The sequence below is a fragment of the Leopardus geoffroyi genome, chromosome A1 (assembly GCF_018350155.1).
Source record: "Leopardus geoffroyi isolate Oge1 chromosome A1, O.geoffroyi_Oge1_pat1.0, whole genome shotgun sequence".
NCBI lineage: Eukaryota > Metazoa > Chordata > Mammalia > Carnivora > Felidae > Leopardus > Leopardus geoffroyi.
Window position 1 is genome coordinate 208,033,863 of NC_059326.1, and position 22,224 is coordinate 208,056,086.

The following is a 22,224-nucleotide window of genomic DNA, read 5'->3' on the forward strand; positions in this document are numbered from 1 at the left end:
AGAATTTTAAAACGACGCCAATTTATAACTATTCTTTTCCAAGGAACCAAAGCATTTTCTGCTTAGTATTATGTAAATAGTAATCTTAGGAAGTGCTTAGAGGTGAGAGGAGGGGGTGATATCTGTTTTGTGGAAAAAAAACATAGGGGGAGATTGACATTGGTTTGGTTTCCTGGGCTTTAAAAATAGGGCTTTTTTTCTGTACTGTGACAACATGCTATAGTAGAAAGACTACTGGACCATCTGTCAAGAGCTCTTACCTTCTGGCTAAGTGTGTGTCTCCTTTCTCTGAATTTCTTTTCTTTCATGAGATGAGAGCCTTAATTAATTTCCAGTATGTCTTATAGTACGAAGGTTGTATGATTTTATAGGTTGACCCGTGTTACTCCCTAAAAGGATAGCCAAAGACTTCCTGATTTCCATTTGCCCTAATCACTTTAAGTGCTCAGGAAAATTTTAAATAAAAAAATTAATGTCATCTTAGAAACACTGAGATGTTTGGTTGACTTCAAAATCCCATCTAGGAGTACCTTAGCAATGCATGGGAAGGGTAGTAAGTTTAATTCTAAGGAATGAACTGATGATAAGCCCAGGGAAGTATGATTCTTATATTGGTAATTATTAAATGGGAGAAAAGCAAGTCATAGAATAATAGTATAGTATAATCTTACCACACCCAAAGAATAAGAAAAAGAAATTTAAAATAGCAAAAGATCTTAAAGATACATATATGTCAAACTTTTTAACCATATTTCCCTGTAGGGAGGCATTTAGTTTGGGGGTGGGAGTCATGGGTGAGGGAGCAGATAAGGTACCTTCATGTTTTATTCTATATATGTCTTTATTTGAATTCTTTAATCACATAGTTTTATGTTATTTTTGTAATTTAGGAAAATTTATATATAAAATCTTTAGAATTTAACAAATTTCACTATCTGAACAGTCTGAATTTATTTCCAAGATCATTATGGAAAATGTTGCAAATTGGAAAGAAATTAAAAGGAATCATCTCCTCTCTGGTATATAATGCAAGCAGAGGAATTAAGCCATTATAATACTTTAATTGCAATAATTAATTTTTTCTTCAGACCTTCAAGACATTCCATATTCTGATTGGTGTGAGCAGACTATCCATAATCCCTTAGAAGTGGTTCCTTCTAAGTTTTCAGGGATTTCTGGATGCAGTGATGGAGTGTCTCAAGAAGGCTCAGCCAGCAGCACCAAAAGCACAGAATTGTTGTTAGGTAAGTTTCAGATTCAAATCCAAACATTGTTAGTAAAACTATACTTAGTTTTGTGGTTGTTGTTGATAAATAATGTTAATTGATGTTATCTCAAAATTGTGGCAAGCCTGTTTTAGTCAGGTGTCCTATCAGTACCAGTATTTAGTCACCTGTATCAGCTGCTGAGGTGTGTCCTTTTAGTTGGCTTCTTGCATTAGAATTTTATTTCCAGAACGATCAGCAGATTATGTATGCGCAGTTTATCTCTGTCTTAGATCTTTAGTTTAAGAACAACTTTCATGAGTTGTAATCATTTTCTATTGTGATAAAGATAAAATATTTTAATCGCCTTTTCAGGTGTTAAAACAATTCCAGATGATACACCAATGTGCCGCATACTCCTTCGCAAAGAAGTTCTGAGATTAGTCATTAATTTGAGTAGTTCAGTTTCAACTAAATGTCATGAAACTGGGCTTTTAACGTAAGTAAACCATGAGTATTCTCTGTTCTGCTCTTTAGGGTAAAAAACATCCTTGAAACACTTCAAAAGTTAGACTAATTAGCTTACATCCATAGTTCTGCGTGGTATATCTGTGTGAGGCTAGATTTCCTTCGTGTACTTCAAACAAAATAATGTATTACAGTAACAAATGGAATGCAGAAGTAGGTATGTGAATCTATCTCCTGTTAAGCCGTACTTGAAGAGATCTGTAAAAATGTAAAACAATACCACTCTTCTCACTTTTTAGTTTTGGAAAACACTTTTTATTAGATGTATGTGTTTATGTTAACAGGTAATGGGCTTATTTTTTTATTTTTTTCAACGTTTATTTATTTTTGGGACAGAGAGAGAGACAGAGCATGAATGGGGGAGGGGCAGAAAGAGAGGGAGACACAGAATCGGAAACAGGCTCCAGGCTCTGAGCCATCAGCCCAGAGCCTGACTCGGGGCTGGAACTCACGGACCGCGAGATCGTGACCTGGCTGAAGTCGGACACTTAACCGACTGTGCCACCCAGGCGCCCCAGGGCTTATTTTTTAAAAGAATTAATGTATATTTTGAAATCTTCTCAATTTTAATTTCTAATATGGTAATTAACAGTGACTGTAACCCACACAAAAATAAGCTTTTTGGGGTCTTGAATAATTTTTAAGAAAAGGTGGGAATCGTGAGACTGAACAATTTAAGATAAGTGGACCTATACAAAAACAAGTGATATTTTCTTGATTTAATTCTTCCCCCCTATTTTTCCTCTTTCTCGTAGTACAAGTTGCAGAATTTTTATTGTTTTTCTAAAGCAGAGCAGTATGATAAAAGAAAAGTTACATTGAACCATTACCATCTTCGATCTGCACTGTTAAAAAGCAGTGGTCCTCAGAAGAAACACAGTGCAGAGTCTCCTGTGGGCCTTTAAAAAAACAGTAACACAGAGGCGCCTGGGTGGCTCAGTCGGTTGAGCGTCCGACTTCGGCTCAGGTCATGATCTCACGGTCCGTGAGTTCGAGCCCCACGTCGGGCTCTGTGCCGACAGCTCCGAGCCTGGAGCCTGCTTCCCATCCTGTGTCTCCCTCTCTCTCTCTGCCCCTTCCCCACTCTCACTTTGTCTCACTCTGTCTCTCAAAAATTAAAAAAAAAGAAAACAGTAACACAGAGGTCCTACTGCAGACTTTCCGGCCACACACTCTCTAGCAGTAGCGGGTCTTTAGCCTGTGTATTACCCCGCATACCCCACCCCTGATTCTGAGTTAAAAGCCACTGTTAGAAAGTGGAAGATAAAAGGAGATAGCCCAGTTAAGGATATTAATAACTTCAAACTAACTTTTAAAACTTCTTTCTATTTTTTTTTTCTATTTTTTTTTAAGTTGGACATGGAGCCCAACATAGGCCTTGAACTCACGACCCTGAGGTCAAGCCCTGAGCTGAGATCAAGAGTCGGACACTTAACCAAAAACTTATTTCTATTTAAAAATTTAATTTTGAAAATAGTTAAGTCATCCTCGGCGGATAAATAAATTTTGCAATTTCTCATGCTAGTGAAAAAGAGTATTTCTGGTAACCCCAAACTTAAAATGTCTAGTTTAAGTGTGAGCTAGGGATATTTAATATTTTATATTCTTAGGCCAATATGCCATCGAATCAATGTCTAGAGGAAAAACATTTCAAAAGTGATATTTTGGCGGAAAAATAGGTAAGTTGTTTTTACAGTTTTTATCCCACCATCATCTTTTCTTCGGTTTTAGAATTAAGGAGAAGTATCCTCAAACATTTGATGACATCTGCCTTTATTCTGAGGTTTCTCATTTGCTCTCACACTGCACATTTAGACTTCCGTGTCGGAGGTTCATACAAGAATTATTTCAAGATGTACAGTTCTTACAAGTAAGTAGCACTCGTACTTAGGAAGTTTACCTTTCGAGAATAATTCTGTGTTTGGATAAGTTAGAGGACAGATTGTATCTGTTGAAACGCCAGCAAGTCACCACTTCTCTCCTAGATGCATGAAGAAGCAGAGGCTGTGCTGGCAGCACCACCAAAGCCACCTGCAGTGGACACAGCTGCTGAGTCCTGACCTCGGTGCTCATCGCGTGCATAGATGGACGCCATATATACTCAGACTTGCCGAGTTCCTAACAAAAAGCCTCAGAAAATGCTGACCGGGCGGCAAAGACAGGAGTAGCTTCTGTTCCAGCGATCACTGGTACACGCACAGTTGGAACTGCGGACTTCCCCAACCGGAACAACTTCCTCTTGTCCCTGTTGAGCCCTCTGGGGGTTCGCTGTTCATTACCACACTTTTAAGAATTTTAGTTACCATTATATGCAAGAGCCAAGCACTGAATACCTTCGTAGGTTTTCTACTTTTTCCTTTTAAGAGCGTAACCACAGTGGAACAATAATAGGATATGCAGATGCACCCTTCACACAGATATTTCTGAATTCTTTTTTTAGGGTAAATCTAAAGATGCCTTGTTTGTTAACTAATTCGTGGAAACCAGGAATCGGTGTCTCTGAGGCTGCACCCCGTTACCACAGTGGGGTGTGCGAGAACTGCTGGTATTAGAGCGGGAACTTTGGCCCTTCCGCATCTTTCCTAATGTTTGTAACACTACTTCAGAGGTTTGTAACCTCAAAGCAAAAGAAGAGCCTCAACAACCCAGAACTTGTATAAGTTATTTTGATGTTACTAGACTTGCATCACAGTTTGTTTTCTGTCTCTTCACTTTTGTTGCAGTGTGTTGTTATAGGCTATCCGAACCAATTAAGGTTTTTCACTACAGTTCTTGATTCGTATCGAAACATCATTTTATAATTCAGTATTTCCCATTTGTAGAATTGCACATGTTTTCAGTGGACTTGTCATTTGCATCAACTTCCCATATCACCATTTGCAACAGGAACCAGAGCGAGCACTATTAAATGAGACCTAAAGCAAAAGAAAGCAGTAAGTTGACACTTGGGATTTCCTGAGGAAGAGATAAGTTTGCCTCCGATTTACACATTCCGTGGGAAAAGAAGAGCCATATTTCCTTAAAAAAAAAATCATTAATGCAACTTTAATTATGATTAAAAATTGTAGTGAAAAGCCTTAAGTACCAAATTTTAAAGCAGCAGTAATTTAATTTTTTTATATCAGTGTTCTTGTTTTGCACAAACTAAATGCGGTGATAGGTGAGTTTATCAACACAATTGCCTTTATCACATTTGTGAAGCTGTTAAGTTGATGAGGGCAAGGTTTTGTTTATTTGTGTGTTTAATTTGTATATGTTTAAAGATGTTTGGAAATCTTTACAGGAATTAAACATATATGCAAATTTGTATATAAAAATAGCATGGCCATCACCATTAGAATGCTTGTAAATGAAAGGATTATCTTTTTTGAGGTCTATATATAATAGAAAAAAAAATCCAGCTGGACTGATTAGGACCCTTTTTTAATTCATTTGTTTATACCATTTTTACAGTTACACATCAGCTTTGCCACACAGTACCTTGATGAATATTTTCCCATATTACAGATTGTTTTTATAACGGGCTTGTTCTTTGAGATCTCTGTAAAGAACCCTGTGAACTAGGAAACGTAACTCACAGAGATACTGTGTTTTTTGTTTTGTTTTGTTTTGTTTCTGTTTTTTTAATTTACTGGCACTGAAAGTTCCATCCGGGATGAAGCACTTCATCTCACTTCATAACGCCTCTTGACCGCGCTTCGTCCGGTGCGTTCTCGCGTGCACCGTGCAGCAGCGTCACCGTCACAGCAGAGAAGGGCTGCAGGCTGCTGCTCGTGTTCAGAAGTGGTTCTTCGGATTTGCTCTCGTAAAACCAAGTGACAATAAAATATTGTTTTTCACTTTAATTTATCACTGAACCCAAGTGTTTATTTAAATGTTAACAGTACTTTTAAGAACGTTGGTTACCTGTCACCTTGGTCTTTGGTCTTGGACGATTGAACTGCCTTCCAGAAACCAAATGTCAGAGATATTAGACCAAATAGTGGTTAAAAACTCCAAAGGAGGTAATTTAGTAATCTTATTCATTCATGATGGGGTTGACATATTTTAGACATTCATTTTAAACACTACCTCAGTTAATATAGAGTATAAAATCTGTGGTTTAATCCCTCAAAAGTTAATAGTAATTCTTTCTTAACACACACACACACACACACATACACACACACACACACCTGTCCCCATCCTGGACCTCATTTCACTCATCCATCCTGGAATGAAGTCTTTGTTACTATCAGCCTAACAGTTTTTTGTTGTTGTTGTTGTTGTTGTTTTTTGACTTTTACTTTGAAAGACATGTATGTATGCATTATAGTAATTGCCTATAGCACTTAGTTTGGGGAGACAGAGTTTTGTGGTTATCAGTAATCTAAGGGAAAAAAAAAAGTCTGTACTTAAATGTATAGTGCTATTTGGTTTATCTATGTTTCACTGATGGGTCTAATATGTTTTCAAGTACTCATTTGTATAAAAGACTTTAATAATGCAAAATGCTCACATGCAGTGCCAAGTGATTAACTTAGTATTTAAAAATTTTAAATTATAGCAGAAAAGATTAGGAATGGTGTCAGTGGTAATAGAAATAATTGAGAAAATCATCTATAAATAATAGATAACTACCAGACTATAAAGTACCAAAATAATGTCAATACTGTAGTTTTTTGAGATTTTAGAATTAATCTTAGTCCATATAAATTTGTACTATTGGTAATTATTGAATAATTGGGAGGAATTTGGGCAGTTGTGCTTGTTGTAAGCTGTGAATATCTAATTATAAAGTGAATTGTTATTTCTAATTGAAATTTTTTTTCAAGAACAGATTTCAGCTTCACATACTAAAGTAAATACTGATAAATGATAAGGAAATTAGAAATTAGTATTGATAATTAAATATGGTCTAAGATTTCTTATACTTTTATTTCCTATTTATGCCTAGGTAGATTTGAAGGGGGGAAATGTCTCCCTAATAAAAAAATTTCTAATAAAGATTAGTAGCATAAGTACGTTCTGTAAGACAGTGACATTAAAATAGAGGCTCTCTGGAGGTATCGATATACATCATTATGCCAGTTATTCTAACATCATGTGTACAAGTTCTTTTGAAATAGTAGCTTTAATAGTTTTCAGCTCTTTTATCCAGGGCTTGAGGTAATTAAAGCTGAGTTCTTCAGGGCACATCACGGTGGTAAAGCGTTCGACAGTGAGGCGTCAGTGCTTATTCTGATTTGTCTACTGCTCTTTATATAAATTGTTTTTTCATTCCATTCAGAAGATGCCTTTTATCCCCACATTAAAGCACAGATCATTGAGCAATAAAAACCCATCAAATTGTCCAGATTACAACCACAGTCGTTTTTGCATGGTAAGAGTGAGGTGCTAACTTTGTGTGAGATTAGCTTTGTAAACCACGTTGGGAAAAGTCCTTTGGAAGGAAGGTTTTCCCCCTTTTGTTTTATGCTTCCAGTGTTGTCTCAGATCAACAATCCAATACACATGGGAAAAAAGAGAAGGTAGAACTAACTGAGAGAGTTTTGGGAGAAGAACTGATGGGATGAAAGAACATTTCAGGTTTTCCAAAATGTAAGTTGGGGAAGGTCTCCCTTGTCTCCCCATTCAGCAACTCCATTATTACCAGCTTCATTTCCAGAGTATCACTACAGTGAGAGTTTCCTTATAAAAGCCTACTAGTGAAATGGATAGCAGTGTCTATCAGACAACGTTGAAATCTGTGAGAATCTTTCTAGGAACATTCTTTCTTTCTTTTAGTTCCAGGTTTCCAGAGTAGATTTCATTCATAGTAGGTTTATATGACTCACACAGAATGTGGATTCCCCACCCCCCTTTGGAGTATTTTTGTAATGTAGGTGGATAGCTATGCTACAACACGCATTAATTGCACATCTTATTTGATTCTTTTTATAAAATATTTAATTTGAAGAATATAATTTATGCCAAAAAGTATACCTTATAATTTTGTCACTAAGTTGGTTGATTTAGCACAAATATACAAAACGTTGGGGCAGAGGCGGGGAGATAAAAATTGTTCGTAGATAATGGTTGAAAAATGTTCCATTACTGGCCTGGCAGAAACCCTGAAGCTGCGTTGTAAAACAAATGGTGTAGATTAGTTTTGAAAAGTGGTAAGTGGTAAGGGATTGTGAATAAAATCTCGGACTTAATGCTCCCTAACCACACGATATTCTTTTTTTATTTAGTAATAAGCTGCTACATATTTGGAGGTTCTGGTGTTTGTAGGTCACTGAACAGACATTGAAATCTGATTTATATTGTACAACTGTAACATAGAAAGAAAAAGTATTTATATATTTTCCATAAGAATATTTCATTGAGTTGTGTATAATTTAAAGAAGGTTTGTCCCCAAATGGTTTTGCTCACCTTGATTGTGTGTGTGTGTGTGTGTGTGTGTGCGCGCGCGTGTGTGGTTTTCTTGTTTTTGTATAATGTGTACAGTTTATGTCAAGGGCATTAAAAGCCTCCTGAAGCATAATCTTATCAAAGGGATACATTGTTAATAAAATGTACTTAAAATTCTTAAAACCTGTGTTGTTCTATTTGAAATTTTAAAACAATCAGTGGATTGAATTGCGTTGATTTGAATTAGTGCCACTATGGCTGATACGTGTGACGCCCGGTAAAAACGACTTTTAGGTACTACAGATAAGAGTCTAGTTCCATTAACACATCAGTGGCCTACTCCAAATGTTTTAAAATATCTATACTTAGAAAACATTCTTCATAATCTAAGCAAATACTTTATAGCTTGGTTTTTTTTGTTGTTTTTTTTTTTTTTACTTCATTGTAAAGGGTTTGAAAAACTGGATCTGTCTTTAAAACAGTTCTAAATTTTTCGAGGAAATATACAATATAAGTGATGATGGTATGTATGATGATGACTTTTTGTGGGAAGGTATTTGATTTCTCCTGCAGAAACTTGTCCTCATCAGATAGGGTATCATATAGCCACCTAGTGGCGAAAGAAAATACCACAAGGGAAATTACCAAGGCTGGAGAGTAAAATTCAAAGACGAAGCCAGGTCAAAGCTAGGTTATAGTTGACTATGTGTGGTACGATAGTCTTGCTTACAGAAACAGATTGTTTGGATAACTTGATTCTTGGGCATATTTCTGTGTATCGTTTTCCCATTGCCTTCTGTATGTGCATGTTTTGGGCCCCAAAATAAACTTAAAAAAAGCATACTTAATCATCATACAGCTGATCTTTGTAGACCTAAACTTTAGAAAGTTTATTTCATTTAAAAAGAAGACTCTTTGGTATATAAAAATACTCAAAAATAAAATACCATCTTAGTCCATTTAGGCGACTGTAATAATACACCACAGATTGGGTAGCTTACAAACAACAGAAATCTATTTCTCCGGTTCTGGAGACTGGACGGCTGAGGCCAGAGTGCTAGCATGGTCGAGGGAGGGCTGTCTCCTAGGCCCCAGAATTCTCGTTGTGTCCTGACGTGGCACAAGGAATAGGGAGCCCTCCCGGGTCTCATAAGCACACTCATCCCGAGTACGTGAGGGCTCCAGCCTTGTGACCTAATCACCTTCCAAAGGCCCCATCTCCTAATACCATTATCTTCGGGGGTTAGGATTTCAACATGGGAATTTTGAGGAGGACAATCATTCAGACCGTAGCAACTACTTTTGCATTGATTAAAAAAAAAAAAAATACTAAAGCTTGTTTCTATAATGCTTATCTTAGAGGATCAAGTCAACTGCCTTTGCTTGGTGCTTTAAATTGAATATATTTAGTTACTGTATATCTTTTAACTGCTCATTCTGAAGGCATTTTCTCTTCTGTTGTATCTCTTCAAGGGTTTTTAAAGGTTCTTTATGCAAAATGCTTAATATGTTTTGTAAATTCTTTGCGATGAAAGCCAGTTTTCTTTCCATGGAGCTCTTACAAGAAATACTAGATGTTGTCTAATTCAACTTGATCTTCTCAGTAAATACACATTCTAGCGGGGAATCGGTTTCGTTAGAATCAGCGCGAGTCAGATGTTAGACTGGGAGCAAGCACCTTTGGTGGCGAGTCCGTGGTTTGGTGTGGCGGCGTCCCTGCACCCAGCTTGAACCGTCACGGTCCCCTGCAGGCAGCTGAGGACTGCTCTCCAATTTGATGTGGTATTTATAGATCATTAACACCAGTGCTGCCCACCATCAAAATACCCTGATATTTCTAAGGAAGCGTTACTAATTCGGCTTTAGGTACAGTTCTTTTTAAAGGTATTCACGGTTATGTTAGGAAAAGTAGAGCTTATCTAGAGGAACGCACATATTTGCAGATGAAATCATAGGATTCGCTTCCAAATATCAGGAGGGAGGGCGGATAAGGGTACGGATGGACTGAACCGTGGGTTAGTGGCTGTGGGGCTGATATACATAAGGGTTTGTTAAACTTACTAAACTTTTCTGTCATTTGAAATTCTCCAGGAGTATTTTTTTCATCCTAATAATTCTGACACATGAATACAAATTTCAGAGTTTCTGAAGAACATTGCTTAAAGCAATGCTGTTAAGACGCCACATAGTATTGACAAACGCTTTAAATATGACCGCGTTTGGTGTTACGGACATGGGAGAATGTTTATAGCCAGAACTGCAGTCATGGTGATATTGTAAGCATTAAGTTATGTAGCCCCACATTTCCTGTTGGTATTTTGCTTTATGGTTCTCAAGGTTGAGTGTGCATCCAAATGCTTGGAAGGGAGCTGATGACACACATATTTCAGGTCTCAAGCCATGGAGATTCTGATGAGGTTTGGAGTGTTATCCCCAAATTTACATTTTTAGTGAGCTCATGAGGTGACTTACTGGCTATACTGTTAGATTTTCATTTCACTGAGGTAGAGAACACACAAAATGCAGCTGCGAAATATTTTAATTAAGGCTTTTTTGCAACAAAAATGACTTCAAGGTTTTGTGGATTTTTAAAAGAAAATCCATATGAAAGACACTAGTTACAAATCTGTCTTCACTGCCATTGCCATTTCTTTTATAGTTGCATGAGAAAGGAGCAAGGAGTCTAAGTGATGACAATACTGGCCCCCCAAAGTCTTCTCAAAGCTGTCAGATTACTCAAGATACTCATTTTTACAGTGTTAGGAATACATGCCCAGTTCTCCACCAAAAGGTTCAGTTCTAAGGAAAAGGTTGAAAAGCCTGAACAGAAGCCCTGCTTGTGCTGGTATATTTCGGCCAGTTGGCAGTCACCTTACTTGGAGGTGTGCGTCTTTTGCTCTCAGTCTTGGCTGTGTGGTGCCGATGACACAGTGCAGGGCGTTCGGTACCAGAGGCGGAGGCGCTGTTGCTTCCGGCACAGCAAGCGAGGAGTTCCTAAACATGCTTGCTCAAAACATGGTAAATAAACGTAAAGCGCTGATGGGCAGAAGGCAGAGAAAGGACCGGGCACGTGTGGAATGCCCGCTGTGCCCCCGGTGCCTTGTACATACTGGTTCAAGGAGACAAAGCCGCTGCTGAGCGAATACAGAATTTCCCCACCCTGTATAGAGCTTTTTACAATTATGTCTCAGCCATGCCCAACGATGGGGGTGCACTTTATTCATTATGTTAGCATAACAGGAATATAAATGAAGACAGTGAGGGTATTTTCTTGACCCAGACCATTGCAAAGACCAAAGGGTGCCAAATGAGAACAGGTCATTTCTGTATAGTAGTTCTTGAAAAAAAGAGGAACCAGGAAATGTGAATGGAATTAATAACATATTCTCGTTTCTATTCGGAGGTAGTTGTCAAAAATCACGGTCAAAGACTGATGTCTACCAAGTAGGAGTGCTGTTATCCTGACAGTAAGAGTCCCTGCCAGTCCCGCTCTTGCCTCGCATGCAATAAGCTCAGTGGAAAGGCAGTTGGGATCTTCCTGATTACTCACGTGTCTACCTTTCTAAGGTCTGTGCCCCCAGAAGAGTTCATTTTACTGCATCGGTGAACTACAGATTATCATCGCTTCAAGGCAAGTCTAAAATCTGTTTTACCCTCAAACGTCTGTGATTTTTTTCATTAAACACACCCGGAATAACACTGACACTTCATGCTCTAGTATCAAATCTTCTGTGGCCTTTATTAAAACCTTAAATCTAGTTCCTTTACCCTAAAGATACTGGACGTGGGGGTAAAGCTTAATGGAAAATTTCCTCACTAAAAACTGAACTTGTGGGACCACAGCCCCCCTGTCCAGTACTGAGGGTCTGGGGTCTATGTCTATGTCAGGTTCCAGGCCTGCTGTTCGAAAGGTGGGCCTGGAGCACACCAGCAAGGGGAGCCTGTCCCCAGGAGCCTGCCATGTCTACGGCAAGCCTGCTCCAAGGAGGAGTGCTAAGTTCCATAGCTCCTGACCTCTCAAACCGAGCCGGACCGTAGTGGTCTCACACGCCCCCCGTGACCGCTTGGTGGGTTGACGTACCGAGGCATCTGGTGACAGAATGGTGCCGCCGAGCCTCCTGTTCGTGTCTGTGTAGCAGAAAGGCATGCAACGGGTACATACTGATTAGTGGTCGTGCTCACCTTCATCTAAGAGGGTAATCGAGGGAGGAGAGGCCAGACCCATGGGAATGGCCATTTGCGTTTTGTACTCTGAACACAGTGCTGGCTCTGGTGGATTTGTGGGGAGACTGGACTTGTCTCCACACATGGGTGAGGCCAACTGGGACACATAATTCAAATTAGTTTCCCCAGCTGGTATTTCTCCCAGGGAGTTGACGTAGTTTTTTCCTAGTGCCTTCGGTCCATTTTCAGATGATGTCAACAGTCCCAGCTGACTTGGCTGGGCTTTAGGGGTTACTGGGACGTGGCCACAAGAAACGGAGTCAGAAGCCGCCTGATTATAGGTAAAGTTCTCAAAACAGATGCAGGGGCCAGGCCCGGAGTGGCTCTTCTCTGTTGGGAGGAGGTAAAGGTAGGTGGGCTTGGTGGGTTCAGTTTCTGTCAGTGACTTCCTAGTGCCTTCCTGCTTGTTTATGACTTCAATAGCATCTGGAATACAGTCCTTGACATTCATTATTGTTAGGCGGGGGTTCTCCTGGAACAAACAAAAGAAATGCAAATTGTGTGTGTGTGTGTGTGTGTGTGTGTGTGTCAGAGTATATAAAGTATATGCGAAACGCACTCAGGGCTTCAGGTTTTGTGTGTGTGTTGTCCTAGTCACAAGTTAACTGCAGGTGCTGTTGCAAACCAAAGGATTTCCCCCGATGGAAGAAATCTCAAGGCTCCATTTACCCATTTCACAGCCCTGGGAGTTGAGGTGGCCGTCGCTGTTATATCTTCTAAGGAAGTCTAGAAAAGTACTATCACAGCCCTAACCTTCGATTAGTCTTTAACAGATACGTGGTATACGTACAACCTCCCAGCATTTACCTTGGATTTTATTAATGACAGAACGCTGCTCTTGTAAGGATCTGGAATGTCAGGGTAACACTTCTCCTTCATCCTAGAAAACAGTGAAAATTAGACTGAATTTTGCAATATAGTGAATAGTTAAGAGAAGTCTGCAGTCAGCTTCCTGGGTTCTCACCCTCGCTCTATCACTGACTGTGGGACCTTGGCCAGGCTATTTAACTCCGCTATGTTTACATCTTCTCATCCATTCAACAGAGATAAGGCTCTTACTTACAAGTGGCGTGGAGAGGATTAAATGAGCCGGAGGCAAAGTACTCAGAATCACTTAGAATACTGCCAAGCACACACTACGTGAAATACCATAATATTAACTAGTGTTACTGAACAGGCTTTGCAATCTTTTCAAACGGCTATTGTTTTCCTTATGTCTCGACCTGAAAAGCAAACATGTTAACAGAATTTTCACATTTTCATGGAAGTCTCTGTCCTTCGCCTTTGTAGCACCTTCTCTCATTTTATTCCGTGTGATTTCTATCTTATTAAACTCTTTTCTAGATATTTCTCTTTCTTCTTAGATAAAATCTTCCCCACGCACTTACCATTGACTTTTCAAGTAGCATAAGATCATGATGAGCAAAATGGAGAAAATCATGGGGAGTATGATACGTATCAGTATATGGGCTGGAGAAGAAAACAGAGAAAATTTTCCTGAGTACTTTTCCCTCCTCAAAGGAACAAAGGTAAGTTTGAGAGTAATTTTACATAGTTATTAATCCTCAAAGGTCTAGTTATGCAAGATTCGATCTGAACTCTGGCTGATGGGGTGGGGGGTTCCACCTCCCAACCAACACAGGGACCGTTCGCCGTCAACACCTAGACTTGGACTTGGTCCCTCCTCTATGAGACCGGATCACTACTCCCAATTCTTCACCCCCATATCAGAATTATTAGCCGCCCCCCCCCCCCCTTGCCAAAGCTTCACAGTGAGCGTACTTCCCTGTGTCCTGACTTGGGGCTCAGCCACGTGACTAGGTTTGGCCAATGGGCTGGTAGTAGCTGTAACACGAGCAGCTGCTTTAAGTGCACACGCACAGCCTGCCTTGCCCTCTAGGCCCCTGTGATCCACCAGGAGAAGGATCTGTCTCTCACAACCGCTGCCCTTTTAGCCTGAGCCCCAGAGTGAAGCCATGGAACCAACCCAAACCTGACGGAAGCCTCAAGTCCAGCCTGGCACAGCCCCGCTGAGATCAGTTAAGCCAAGAGCATGAACAGAAACATTCGTTTTTGTATGCCACGGAGATTTTGAGGGTTTCTGTTACACTTCAGAAATGAACTAATGCACCCCCCACTTTTAGTCAGTCTCAGACAAAATGACCTGAATGTGTCTTAACCTGGAATAATTATCCATTTTGATTCCTCAGATAGGTCATTTTCTTAAATACCCATCTTTTCTGTTCCCACTGCCTGCAAGCCCAACAAATAATAATTCCACTGGGCCAGTAAACACCATCTTTTGCAGATGCAAATTGCACGGGGAGGGGGGTTGGTGGGCTAACGGTCATTCACACGTACACATGTACGTATATTTCTGTTCAATATATCTGCTTCCCTGCCCCCCCCAACCCTCCCCCCCCCCCCACCTGCTCACCCAGCCCTGACACCTGGCTGTCCTGGAAGGAATGAGGTTTGATTTGGGGCTGGGATGTGGTGGGAAATGTTGGCATTTTGTAAGGGAGGACGGGCCTGGGTCGATGCCCAGCCCAGTGCTATGAGGCAGCACAGGGGTCTGAAGAAAAGGACACACAGAGAGGTAAGACGATGCCGGAGCAAACACCTCACCAACTGGCCTGAAGTTAAACCTGATGGCAGAAAGGGGGAAGAAACTCTCTTCCTGACTCCACTAAAGAATACTTTGTTCTCAACTCAGTATTTTGGACTACTATAACTGGTTTTAAGATTCGGTTAAGTTATAGACTTCTAACTTACTTAAGAAGCCCGGGGACCTAGCCATGGTAGTTTCCAAGTTTCAGACTGGTTTTGCTAAACTTTTTTAGCAAAATGCATGATGAAATGCATTATATGCATTCAGAAAAGTGCTCATAAGAGCACAGCTCAATGCATTTGCACAAGCGCCAACACATGTGGCCAGTACCCAGAGCAAGAAAAGGAACATCAGCTCCCCAGAAAGCCCCCCTGGTGTCCCCATCCAATCATCATCCCCTCCCAAGGTAACCACCATCTTGCCTTCTAATAACACACATGGCATTTGCCTCTTTCTGTAGCGGACTCTTACAGCAAGGGTCAGGGCTGGCTTCTGTCACTTGGCATGGCAGTTGTGACATTCGCCCGTATTATTTTTGTAACTGCAGAATGTCATTCTCATTGCTCTAATTACGCACTTTATTTTCCTTTTTAATAATAGTCAATAAGCCAATAAAGAGTCACAGCCGAGGCTAAGGAGGTTTATCATGAATAAGGGAGATAAATGAAATCTAGAAAATATACTTGAGGTAAAGACAGTTATTTGTATTATGATGTATGTGTACACACACACACACACACACACACACACACACACACTCTACCAGCTAAATAAAATACCAAAGCTGGAATAACAACAGCCTGAATATAAATTAAAATTTTTTGACTTTACCCTAAAACAGTTAAGAGTGCTCAAATAATATAAATCCTTGACTGACATCTGAGAGTTCTGACCTTCAACTTGGAAACCTGGGGCCACGTTGCAGCTGACAAGTGAGCAGCCCTGAGTGCCCCGATCTGCCGGCATAGACACAGATGTCCTCACCCTGGTCAGCAGCTCTACCTGCTGTGGCCACCATGTCCCTACGGCTCCGCCACCAGCAAAGGGACCCTGCACCAAGGACCTAGGATCGCTGGTAACTTGAGGCAGACTTTTCAGCCTGTTTCCCAGAGAGGAGTGTCTGCAAAGGTCCCTTCCAGTGGGGACCTTCCACGATACACAATTTGATACTTGCTTTTCCTCTTCTTCTCCATCAGTATCTTCCTCCCCCTGCACCCCCACCCCCACCTGCCTGTTTATTGGAGGTCAGTGTTTACCACCAGAATCTGATTTACCATTAACTGGTTCCTGCTGCCCTTCTCCCTGCCCCCTTCTTTCTCCTTCTTTCAAGCCAAATGCATTTTGAAAAGTGGATCTCTTTGTCTCATTTTTCCCCTAGCAATCGGCAAACAGCAGGTTCATGAAGGAACCTGCCTGATCCCAGCAGACCCCACCCCATCTCTCTCAACTGCCCCCAGAAAGGCAAAGTCAGGAAGCGGCTGGTTTGCCACTGAGGGAAACCAGCCAGGGAGCCGGCTGCCGAGGGCAGCTCTGCTGAGAAAACCACCCGCCCTCCTCTAGACAGTGGGCTTGGGGCCCCAGGGGCCCTTCTGAAGTTGACAGGAAACTGCCATCTGTGATTTTCCAGCCATTTTGGGACTGAGTTCAAGTCATTTTGGGCCCGAGTGGCTCAGGGACCACTGCGACAGACAGGCCAGAGGAAGGTTCCAGGCCATAAGTCAGTCAGACTCTTGTCTGTTTAACGTAGTTGGATTCTGTGTGACATTTTTTGTGTGTGTGTGACACAGAATCCCATCTAGAGAAAGAGAAAGAGAGACAGAGAAGAAAGGTTTAAAAATTCCGGATCTCGACAACTCACAGTATTCATCTGGAGTTGTGACCTTTGTGAAAGCGCCCTGGGGGCCCTCGCCGACACTGGTGTATGGAGTGAGGAAAAACTCATAGAAAGACGCCGGCTGCAGGTTTTCCACGACAAATGTCTTCTGTTTGGGGTTGTCAATTTTGTATTTGCAACATATTGAATCATCTGTAATTTAAAAGAAAAAACAAATTTTTTTCAAGAAAAAAAAAAAAAGCGTGAGAGAGATCTTATGACAGGGTTGGGCACCAATAATCGTCTTGTTGACTCAGCACCGTCGACATCCTACACCAATCAAATATTAAATCATCATTTCATCACTCTGGGTCATGGGTGAAATCTTGAAAACATGGCAAGAAAAGCTGGTGATCCAGAGAGAGCACACAAGTGTGGGAGAGACAGTAAGAGCTGGGGAGAGACTTAAAAATACATTGTAATAACCTTTAACAAAGTCCAAGGGAAAAAAAGAAAAAGGGCTTAGTGAGGAAGCTTCGTAACCGGCAGGTTTTCCTAAGCAGCTGATGGTATTTCAAATGCTTCCCAAAATACCGGGCACTCTGCTTTAAGTAAGTCAAAACACTGACCCCCTGCCGTGGGGCCCACTAGTTTGCTGAAGAACACTCTGGATCAAAAAGCATGCGAGAACAGGGTTCGGTGTGGCCGGGCTCAGACATGGCCGCCTCGCTGGCGGTTTTGAAGAGTGAAGTCTTGAAAGAGTAAACCAACCAACAAACACACGCGTCACCTGAGAGGACTGCCTTTTCAGATCCCGGGAGGCACCGCGCAGCCTTGGACTTCAGATAGAGGGAGTACCCTTGTACAAAACCGGGCTGGGACTCGGCGGCATAGTCCTTCCAGCTCAGAGTAAAGGAGTAGGAGGTCAGGTTACTCATGAGCACTTGAGGGTTGTCTGAAGGCACTAGGAAAGGAAGTTGGGGTAAGGAGAGTCATCACTCAGAAATCTTCTCAGAGGGCTCACGTGAACTAAAAGTAGGGCCACAGCCAACCCCAGAGCCTGTAGGCACTTACATGCCTCGTTCGGGAGTTTTCTCCACTTCTCGGGGGGATTTATGCCCTGACACAGTTTGTGAGGCCTAGGAAGGAGGGGACCCATCTTCCTGTCCAAGTCTTGCCTTTCACAGATGAAGACAAGGACGGCCAGAGAGACTCAACAGCTTGCGCGAGGTCACGCAGCAAAAAGGAGAATGAAGGCCTTCTTAGACTTCATTCTGCTCTTGGATTCTAAACAGTGCTTGACGGAAGACCCTGCCAGAGGACGGACTGAAGGGGGTTTTGGCGGGACTCTAGCTCCCGGGTTGTGACAGCACCAAGCTACGCAAGCGTCACTGAAGCAACCCAGGAGTGTTTGTTCTGGAGGTTTCCTGAGCCTGTTTCACACGCACGTGCACGCACACCCTGCCAGTCTCAGCCCCCTCCCACCCATGAAGGGGTGGGAAGAGGTGACCTGATGGGTGCAAGGGAGGAGAGGTCCCAAAGGGCCCAGATTTCAGTGGGATCGAAATTGTCTTCCGTGGCTGGTGGAACCACAGGAAAATTTCCAGAGGATGATTTCACGGCATGTGTCAAAAGTCTCAAAAATTGTAAAATGAGAAACTATGTAAATTCAAGCCTTGACTCAAGTATTCTAAGACCTCATTTAAAAACCATTATTGTGGATATGGACAAAGATTTCACTAGAATGATGGTGACTCGGGGCATAAGAGGTTGGGCTAAGGATAAAAGAGACTGAGCACTGCAGAGAGAAATCACTTGAAGATGCGTTTCATAGTTTATAGCTGAAAAACTTGTAATCCTCAATGTCCGACGACAGGCGATTTGACATATGCAAACAATTATTTGCAATGATATAGTTAAATAATACTTAGTGACATGCGTCAAAAAAGCACTTTATAAACTGGATAAAGTCCCATTTTTACTTAAAAATGTTTATCTGTACAGGGAGAGAAATACCTGGATATACATCAAATATTAACTCTGGATATTTGTTTTCTGGGGTGGCAAAATTAGCAATGAGTTCGTCTTCTTTTGCCATACACTGTCTTTAATGAAAATGGTTTATAGTTTATGATTAAAAATATTTTTTAAATCCAATTACCAGAACAAATGGGACCCTGAAAATCAGGAAGAGTGTTGAAATATTCCTGAACCCACAGCTCGGATCTCTGGATTGTTCTGAACAAGTCTGCCCACGGACACATTAAGCGCTGTAGACTTACCCAGTTCCTGGGAGTATCCCGTTTTTTTCTCTAATAGATAAGGAATCCTTTCTGTAGAAATTCCATAAATTCTGAAGTTGTATCGAACCCCTGGTCTAAAAGCATCTACGGAAGAAAGGTCAACAGGTTTTCAATAACACAAAGTGACATTCTCTTTGTTTCTGCAAAGGAACAAAGGAAAAATGAACTGGCGTCTCCTAAATGCCTTCCTCCTTGGGATTTCTGCCCTTCATCTCCACCGTCTTCCCTGCTTCCGCTGGCCTTAGAGTCCACTGACTCCAACTAAGCCCGCGGGAGCTGTCCTCTACGCCGTCCTCTCCAAGGGCTCTCGAACACCATCTTGTCCACGTGCAGGAAAGTGGGTGCAGAATTCAGTCACGCACAGAAAACCATTTTATTTTACTTTTTAATGTTTATTTAGTTTTTGAGAGAGAGAGACTGACAGAGTGTGAGCAGGGGAGGGGCAGAGACAGAGAGGGGAAGACAGAATCGGAAGCAGGCTCCAGGCTCGGAGCTGTCAGCACAGAGCCCGACACGGGGCTCGAACCCACGAGCCGTGAGGTCATGACCTGAGCCGAAGTCGGAAGCTCGACCGACTGGGCCACCCAGGCGTCCCCAGAAAACCATTTTAAAGTCTCTTCTGACTCCAAGTCCCCTGCAGCGACTTGTCTTCTCTTGCCACCCCCCACCCCACCAAGCTGAGCACTGGGAGGCTTTGCTTGCTTGCACTTCCTCGTTTTCCCCTCACACCCACACCTCTGCAATCCACCTTCGGCACCCGCCATGCCACTGACACCGCCCCGGCCCGGCCCGAGGGCAGCCTCATTCCCTCACTGAATGCCCTCCCTGGCCTCCGTCACCCTCTGCAGGTCGACGATTCCCCACATCTTCACCTCGAGCCCAGCAGATGGCGCTACTGACACCTCTACTCCAGCGGCAAACCTAGGCTTCTGGGACTCGGCTAAACTGCCAATCCTGAAATTACAACTCCAACGTGGGAGGTAAGAGATCAAATTCTACATTGGCCACTGAAAGTGAAGGAGCTGATGATTGACTCTGACAACGCTATGTCCTAAATGTGTCCCAAATCCATACACCTCTCTAGACAGGGAGGGTTATAATGTCCCTTTGCCGTTCATTTGAAAGAACCGATTTCAAGGCAGAAATTTATAAAATCGTGAAACCCTATCCCAGCCTCAGGTCCAGAGCGTGTCTGTGAAAGTATGTTTCAGACCAAATCTTAGACCACATCATTGCAAAATGTGAACTCCTAGCCCCCGGGCCTGATTTCATCATTTCAAAATGATTAGTTTAGCACCAAGTATCCAGGAGATGGTCCAGAGGTCCTGGTTGAAGTTGCTGCAAGGTGCAGGGAACAAGATGGTAACACGGAGGACTCTCCTTACCTGAGCTGACAACTGTGCTTGTGGTATTGGGACCTAGGTTTTTCCACTGGAGATCACAGAGCGGGTCCCCGGGACGTTCACACCACTCCACGACGTAGCCCCTGACGTCTCCAGGTTGGGGTTTCCAAGACAGACAGAATCCGTCCTCTGTGCCCTTGACTCTTTCTTCTTCAACCTCTTCTGCACATTACAAATACAGCCATGCTTCAGATGGAATTCATTGTACATTTTCAAAAAAGTGTTTGAAGAAGAAAATAAACTTGAACACGTACTGTCTCTGACAGTTAAGGGCCCCATCACTTGAGTGGCTACAGAAGCTTGGGGATGGGGTAATGTTTTCACAGGTGATTTCCTGCCTCTCACCTCCCAGCAAATATTTACATCTGCCCTTAGGATACCTCTGTTCTAATCTTCTGAGACCCAACGAGACTTCAGCCCCAAGACAAGCGTCAGTGAACGACTTGCCATCAGGCCAAATCCAGCCTCCAAAGCTTGTTTTATGACCCTTGAGCTAAGAAGGGGTTTAAGATTTTTAAAGAGCTGCCAAAACCAAAGAATAGAGAATATTGAACAGAGGCCGATCATACGATCATACGATCGTGCGATATTGAACAGAGGCAGATCTGTGAAGCCTGAAATATTTCCTATCTTCCCCTTTACTCGAAAAACTGGCTGACCCCATGTTTGGCACTTGATATGCCTATTTTTTTCTTTAAAGTTTATTTATTTATTTATTTTGAGAGAGAGAGAGAAGCAGAGCACACAAGAGGGGGAGGGGCAGGGAGAGAGGAAGAGAGAGAGAGAGAGAGAGAGAGAGAGAGAGAGAGAGAGAATCCCAAGCAGGCTCTGTGCTGTTGGTGCAGAGCCTGACGTGGGGCTCGAACTCACGAACCGTGAGACTATGACCTGAGCCAAAGTCAAGAGTCAGACACTTAATCGACATAGCCACCCAGGCACCCCTTGGTACTTGATCTGCTTTAAAAAAAAATTTTTTTTTTAACGTTTATTTATTTTTGAGACAGAGAGAGACAGAGCATGAACGGGGGAGGGGCAGAGAGAGAGGGAGACACAGAATCGGAAACAGGCTCCAGGCTCTGAGCCATCAGCCCAGAGCCTGACACGGGGCTTGAACTCACGGACCGCGAGATCATGACCTGAGCTGAAGTCGGACGCTCAACCGACTGAGCCACCCAGGCGCCCCTCGATCTGCTTTTTTTTTTTTTTTTTTTTTTTTTTTTTTTTAACGTTTATTTATTTTTGGGACAGAGAGAGACAGAGCATGAACGGGGGAGGGGCAGAGAGAGAGGGAGACACAGAATCGGAAACAGGCTCCAGGCTCTGAGCCATCAGCCCAGAGCCCGACGCGGGGCTCGAACTCACGGACCGCGAGATCGTGACCTGGCTGAAGTCGGACGCTTAACCGACTGCGCCACCCAGGCGCCCCTCGATCTGCTTTTAAAAAATATCTGTTGAACAGATAAATAATGTGCCTTAATCCCCCCACATGATGCTGGCTGCTCCTGAACTATTACGTCTGTGATGTTAGGGGTAGAAACCGAGTGAGAACAACAAAGGAAAGAGTTCAGATACGTACTAAGTTGGACTATGCAGGGACGTGCACACTACTCATGACCAATCTCAACACACTTTATAAGCCACGATAGGTTTAAATTGGAAAAAAGCGGTATGATCTCAACGGACGACAGTTCTAGTGATTTCAGGCAGACTCACCCTGCGCCTTCAGGGATGAGAATTTCTCCTAGTTCCCGAGGCTGACCT

The 22,224-nt window shown here is 42.3% G+C and overlaps 2 protein-coding genes across 12 annotated transcripts in view; one reads left to right on the plus strand and one right to left on the minus strand.

Moving 5' to 3' along the window:
- Nucleotides 1–8,292, plus strand: part of RICTOR (RPTOR independent companion of MTOR complex 2) — a 122,671-nt gene extending 114,379 nt beyond the window's left edge. For all 9 annotated transcript variants that reach the window (XM_045439762.1, XM_045439778.1, XM_045439768.1 and 6 more), the window contains 4 exons: nucleotides 1,089–1,244; nucleotides 1,581–1,704; nucleotides 3,465–3,603; nucleotides 3,719–8,292. In XM_045439762.1, the coding sequence (XP_045295718.1) occupies nucleotides 1,089–1,244; nucleotides 1,581–1,704; nucleotides 3,465–3,603; nucleotides 3,719–3,793 (494 nt within the window). In that variant the 3' untranslated portion in view covers nucleotides 3,794–8,292. The remainder of the gene's footprint in view (nucleotides 1–1,088; nucleotides 1,245–1,580; nucleotides 1,705–3,464; nucleotides 3,604–3,718) is intronic.
- Nucleotides 8,293–10,630: 2,338 nt separating this feature from the next.
- The window catches only part of OSMR (oncostatin M receptor), a 53,268-nt gene continuing 41,674 nt past the window's right edge, over nucleotides 10,631–22,224 (minus strand). For all 3 annotated transcript variants that reach the window (XM_045439810.1, XM_045439811.1, XM_045439812.1), the window contains exons 12-18: nucleotides 20,446–20,625; nucleotides 19,040–19,144; nucleotides 17,548–17,721; nucleotides 16,803–16,970; nucleotides 13,722–13,803; nucleotides 13,141–13,213; nucleotides 10,631–12,805 (exon numbers count right to left, since the gene is read on the minus strand). In XM_045439810.1, the coding sequence (XP_045295766.1) occupies nucleotides 12,275–12,805; nucleotides 13,141–13,213; nucleotides 13,722–13,803; nucleotides 16,803–16,970; nucleotides 17,548–17,721; nucleotides 19,040–19,144; nucleotides 20,446–20,625 (1,313 nt within the window). In that variant the 3' untranslated portion in view covers nucleotides 10,631–12,274. The remainder of the gene's footprint in view (nucleotides 12,806–13,140; nucleotides 13,214–13,721; nucleotides 13,804–16,802; nucleotides 16,971–17,547; nucleotides 17,722–19,039; nucleotides 19,145–20,445; nucleotides 20,626–22,224) is intronic.